This window comes from Crocuta crocuta, unplaced genomic scaffold (genome assembly GCF_008692635.1).
Source record: "Crocuta crocuta isolate KB4526 unplaced genomic scaffold, BGI_CrCroc_1.0 scaffold179, whole genome shotgun sequence".
Classification (NCBI taxonomy): Eukaryota; Metazoa; Chordata; class Mammalia; order Carnivora; family Hyaenidae; genus Crocuta; species Crocuta crocuta.
In genome coordinates this window covers 15,840,031-15,846,030 of record NW_027551568.1, presented here as the reverse complement: position 1 = coordinate 15,846,030, position 6,000 = coordinate 15,840,031, and the positions used below count along the sequence as shown (strand labels likewise).

The following is a 6,000-nucleotide window of genomic DNA, read 5'->3' as shown; positions in this document are numbered from 1 at the left end:
TATTCTTCCAGGAAAATGAAGACCTGTTAGCGCGGTGGTTAAGTAATAATAATCCATGTAGCCCGCCGTATGGTTTCCCTGTTCTCGAGGGTGTAGCTCGATATCACTAACCCTCACTCACAGTGCCTGTGGAGAAAGGCACTCTGTCTTTCATTGTTCTCCACCTGGTTCTAATTGAGGGGAAAGAAGAACAAAAATAAAATACCATTTGTGGTTTAGTTAGACTTCACCTTATAATTTTTTTTTGAAGGAATTAGTTGAATATGCGCTTATTTTTTTTTTTCAGAGCAAAGGATGTTTTCTTCTATCCATTCCTTCCATTTGGCCATTCTGAAGTCCCCCAATTCTACAATATGCTAATCTTAAACCAATTTCTGTAACAATACGACATAAGTTTTCTTTGTACCATTTTGATTAAGAAATTCTTAAGGAGTGGACACTAAATATTTTGCAATTTCTAAGAAAATCACCAAGCTGTTAGTGAAGTAAGTATCTGTTTAATTTACAACCATCAGTAGTATAACTGATATTAGTCTGGAGAAAGACAAAGCACAATGAATTATACATGTACATCTAATTTTCTGTGTAAAAAAAAAAGTGTTTTGGAAAGAAACATCTGCATCTTCACAGGGTACCCTGGGATTTTAATAAGGGAAGAGCACAGTCCACTATAAATCATTATCAATTCTACATTGTAATTTAGCAGCAAACATGTTAACATGGGAACATTAAGGTAATAAAGGAGCTTTATTGTTTGGGAAAATCAAATCACAGTTCTTGACATTACAGCCTTTTTTGTTCCCACCCCACCCCCAATAAAAGGGCAAAAAATGTCAAGGAAATATTAATTTGTAAAATACCTACTTTTCTAGTGTTGACTGCTACACACCATTTCTGTTCTGTGGGGACTGTTGCAGAGGGGAGGGCCACCTCTTTATGTACAATGACCATCTCACGCATAGACTTTACATCCTCTCTGCCGGTGTCCTGAATGAGGCCAGTAGGTCAGTAACACCAGTGGTCAGATGTCAAGGTAAACAAACAGATCAACACATATTTATCCCAAGATAAGACCCTATGTTAGTACTATTGCCAAAAACCCCCCCAAAATCCTGATTTTTAAGTTTGAAAAATATACAAAAATATCAGGACAATTATAAATTAATATATATTAAAGCATCGAGAAACAGTAAAAGAATGGCCTAAAATGTTAAGTACAATGTACTTCGATACAATAAATATTTCTCATGGAAACTGAATACTGTATAGGGCTGTTTAGAACTCATAGGAACAAAAATTCATATTATTACTAATTTATTTATCAATAATCTATTGGTTCTTTATCATCTCCTTTATCATTTATATTACAAAAAATTAATACTGGAAAACGGTAGATAAACACTTTTGTGTGCTTCTTCTGCTAACATGCTGACGTTTACAAAGAACATAAAACTTAGTTTAGCACTCCCATCTCTCTCGTGACTAGAACCCAGGTCTTCAGGACACCATTTTGCACAACGTATTTCTCAACCATTGGTCCTGTGAATTCTAGAATTTCATTTGTCCGCCTTGCGTCCTGACCTTCCCACACGCGCGCTTGGTCTGTCCTCATGAGCCACTATGAGGTGCAGGAGGGCGCCTGGGCCTTATGCTCTGGGCAGTTTCCCAGCAGCACACAGTAGGTCGGCTCTCCCTTTGCCTGTGCTTCTGTCTGTCTTCAGCATGTCGCAAAGATGAATTCGAGTTGCAATGATTCCCACTGTCGTTCCGATGCCTCCCAGTATCTCTCTCTTCATACTTCTCTAGCATCGGGGAAGCGTCAGTTCAAGCATTTTTTTTTTTTTTTTGTTCCCAAATGCAGGAAAAGAGAAAGTCTTTATTCTCATAATAAAAATAAGTCTGTTCTGTATTTTACAATATATTTCAAATATTTCCACTATGAAGCATTCATTAGTCCAACATGGTCAAGAAGGAGACGACGCTTCCCAAAGACACACGCTGCCGGGGACGCGTTTAGGAGGCGCACCTGCTGCAGCCACACTTCACCACCTTTTCCACCTCGTCCACAAACGAAGACCCGTCCGTGCATTCGAAAGAGTATTTCCGTCGCTTGCTCCTCAGGGGTCCGCAGCACTGCCCTCCCGCGCACCCACCTCTGCATTCCAGCCGGGACACCTTCTTGGTCGTCTGGCACGCGGCGTAGCCCTGCTGCTTTTGGTAATAATCTCGTATCCGCTCCCCTCGACACGAGAGTTCTGCAAAACAACAAGAAGCACAAGCATTTGCAGGGCAGTCACTGTGAGTCACACCAAGTGACCATGAACCCGTCACTCAGTTCAGCCTTTGTCTGCCACGGGCATCTGCCGTCATGGGTGTCACGCTTCCGTTCTGTACGCGGGGCTGCGGGCCCAGCCTGCTGCTCTTTGCAAAATACTTTTCTTTTGTTTATTTCCGGGGTCTTTGTTTTCTGCAGAGTGAATACTATATACGTGGCCTATAAATACGACGCTACTGGACTGACAGGAAAATTGGATTCCTAAATCTTTTCCTTTATTGCAAAAATACACATCTTCCATTTTTGCACTACGAACAGCTGGTTTTGTTTACCACGGGGAGCAGTTTCTGCGAGTATGCAATTTAATTTATTAGACCTGGGGTTTCATATCATTCAATCTGTTACTTAATACAAGTAACATTCCACTGACTCCATAAATTAGCCAAGTATGAACTGGTTCAAAAAGAGACATCTGCTCCACGCTTCCACGGGCACGTTCCTCTCGTCCCGTCCCTCTGATTCGCACGCCCAGGCGCCCGCCAGCTGCAGGCGAGGCACGTTCCGGGCGCGCAAAGCAGGACGGCGGGTCGAGATGTCAGCGCGTTTCCATCCCTCTCACCTGCCTGCTGCACTGTGATGGATCAGCTGGTTCTAAGGGCAGAGGTGACTCTGGCCTAAAACTAGAGCAGGATGATGAGGTCCCTCCTCTCTGGGCCAGAGACGAATGAATAATACATGTGGACGGAGACAGCAGGTACGGGGAGAAGCGAGGGAAGTAAACTGCTGCTACACAAGGTGAGAAGGAGTATTTTTCATGGCACGTCAGAGAAGACGTCAGGAGGCCGTGTAACATCCTGCTGTGGAGGCGGAGGCCACTTTACATCCGGTGCCCTCACACCACTGGGAAATAAATCACCAGCAGCAACTCTAAGGCAGGCACAGAACTGGTGCTCCTTGGATCACTCCCGTGTGTGTGTGTGTGTGTATCTGTGTGTGCATGTCCCTTTCTCTCTTTTCAAAGATGGGGGTCCTGTTGCTTTGAAGGCTGGGGCCCGGGCGGGTGGCTTACCTCGGTCACAGCTGTCCCCGGTGTACCCAGTGCTGCATTCACAGTAGGGCTGCCCAAGTCCCGAGAGCCTGCATTTCCCATGCTTGCACTTGATGGCCTGGCAGGGGTTAAACAGGTCCTCCTCTTCATCGCAGAGGACGCCCCCGTGGCCTTCCAGACACTTGCAGCTGTAGGAGAATGCATTGATGGGCAAGCAGGTGCCGTGCACACACCTGCAGCGGAGGAGGAGCACGGGAGCACACGTGCATTAGGCCGAGGGCATAAGAAAGGAGAAAGGATGATGGAAGGAATACGAAGATGTGCTAATGGGCTGACTTCCTTCTTTGCTCCCTCTCCCCCCTTCTCCTTCCCTTCTTCCTCTCCCCCTCCATGCTTCCTGTCCTGGGTTTTAGTTCCAGGGTTGGGGTATGTGTGCATAACTACCAGGCAGCCCAAACTTACTTATTTCCAAGACAGGGGTCATTGGTCCTCTGGTCACAGAGGGGCCCGGTCCATCCCTCCTCACACTCACAGGTGAAGCCCGACTGGCTGCTGGGCTGGCACGTGCCGTGGGCACACACCTTCTTGTGGCACGGCTCACAGCCGGGCAGGATGCCGGTTTGCATGGGCACCTTGCGGAAGTCCTGCAGCTCACTGTTGATGTACAGGTTCCGGATGCAGCCGTGGAAGCTGGTGCCATTCTGGCCAGGAGCCTGGCGCAGGGCCGCAGCCACGTTGTTCTTCCCGGGCATGCCTGTGGAGGGACGTCGGGTCAGTGGTCGGCAACTTGGGGGTTCCTCAGCCATTTGCCACCCAGACCCTTTTAGCTCTTCCCGCAGGGTGGCAGTCAGAGTGACACTGCTTTAGGACAGCTAGCCGTGTGCTTCTCGACCTGCCTGCATGTTAGAATCACACAAGGTCTTTGAAGAAATACTGATGCTTGGAAACTCAGCCTGGACCTACTTGATCACAGTATCCCGGCAGAGGAGGGGAGGGAGAAGAGAAGGGCGTTTCCTTGTTTTGATTTCTCTTTTTGGAAGATGCTCCAGGCAATTCTAATGCACCACTAGAACAAAGATGCAAGTTCATTGGTGGTCAGTCTCTAAGTTTTAACATTTGTTTCAAATCAAACCTTGCCCAGAGGCAGAAATATATAAAACCTCAAAGTGTAGCTACTGTAGGCTAAGGCAGGATCAGGGATGGGGGGAGAGATCAGTGCCCCCCCTTTTCTCCACCCGTCTTCCACGTGGACACACACTCTGGAAGCTGAGGGCTCCAGGAGGCACAGTGAGAGTTGGGGGACATGCTCAGTGTCACCCAGTGAAGGACTGGGTTGCAGGTCAGCTGACGAGTGAACCTTGCTATCTCTAGAGTTCCGGTTCAGTCCATCCAGTCTTAAGGGGTGAGAGCTGGGTTCACAGTGACCTTTCACCCCGGGCCTGCCAAATTCTAAGCTCAGCACTGGCAACGTCCTGAGCCCAGTCCTGGATGTCAACGACTGAAAAACTCACTCAGGCTTCCGATCACGACAGCACCTCATTCACATCACTTTTATTTTCTTGCTAATTGAGAGTGAAGCCTTCACGTGCCAAGAAACCAGACATACAAAGGAAATTCTTCCAAAAACACAATTTGCAAACTTTGCATATGTAAGTTCCACCAGCGACAGTCATCTGGTAACCTTCATTTGGCAAAACTGAGGAATCTTTCCATGGCCTAAGCCAGACCCTGAAATAGTTGTTGGATGGGATCCTTCATGAGACAGCCATCCAGACTGCAGTGGGGGAAGGGGAGGGAGCCAGAGGCCTTCAGAGCGGCTGACCCTCCCCCAACTGGCAGTCACACCCTCCCTGCGCCTGACGCTGAGCTACTGGCTGGAGAGTACAGGCTGGGGAAGACTCCACTCACGCTCTCCAGACGCTTTGCTGGTTCTAAGACCAGGACCCTCACACTCCCTGGGGGCTGCCTCCTGGCAGCACAACCTCTCTACTCAGAGGGGCCGTTTGAGTTCTAGCGGGTACTGAAATCCCATAGCTATGTGTACGAATCACTAGGCTGGAAGTCGTTGGTCCTTGTGCACATGAGCCCATCATATTTGACCTCTCTGAGGCTTAGTCGACTCATCTAGAACATGAGTGGAGCCACCAGAGCAGTCGCCTCCAAGTCTGTCATACGTAAGACCCCCCCCCCCCGTAGATGGTCAGGAGGCGGCCCCAGGCTGCATTCTCTCCCCACCTTGAGATTCTGAGTGGTAGAAAGGGGTGGGGGGCAGAGATCGAAATGTTCACATGCAGCCGGGGTGCCTGTGGTGTAGGTGCTCACGGTCACACTTTGACAGGTACTGAATTAACTGTCTTGGCTTTGAAGTTCCGTAACTTCAGAGTTTTAGTCTATGTCCGTCTGGCCCTGGAAACAGAGTTGCTTTGTGGAGCAGGGTCAAAAGCATACAATGTGCCATTTCCAGAAAAGCACAAGTTAAAGAAAATTCCTTGGTCTGGGAGAAGTTCTTCTAATTTAATCGTATCCATAGACCGCACACGTATGGTCTTTTTTTCACACATTTAAAAAGAACTTCCAAACTATTTTTAATAGCTTATTTTGATACAGGTCCAACACATCTACGTGCACATGTGGAGACTAAATACTAGTGAAGTTCCACAGCAGGAAGAAACAATTA

At 47.6% G+C, this 6,000-nt stretch overlaps 1 protein-coding gene across 3 annotated transcripts in view; it reads right to left on the bottom strand.

Annotated features, from left to right (window-relative positions):
- Positions 1-477: 477 nt before the first annotated feature.
- SLIT2 (slit guidance ligand 2) overlaps positions 478-6,000 on the bottom strand; it is a 370,098-nt gene continuing 364,575 nt past the window's right edge. For 2 of the 3 annotated variants that reach the window (XM_077750411.1, XM_077750412.1), the window contains 3 exons: positions 3,786-4,077; positions 3,345-3,556; positions 478-2,255 (listed from right to left, as the gene is read on the bottom strand). In XM_077750411.1, coding sequence (XP_077606537.1) covers positions 2,014-2,255; positions 3,345-3,556; positions 3,786-4,077 — 746 coding nt within the window. In that variant the 3' untranslated portion in view covers positions 478-2,013. The remainder of the gene's footprint in view (positions 2,256-3,344; positions 3,557-3,785; positions 4,078-6,000) is intronic. The other variant, XM_077750413.1, reaches the window with a different exon arrangement.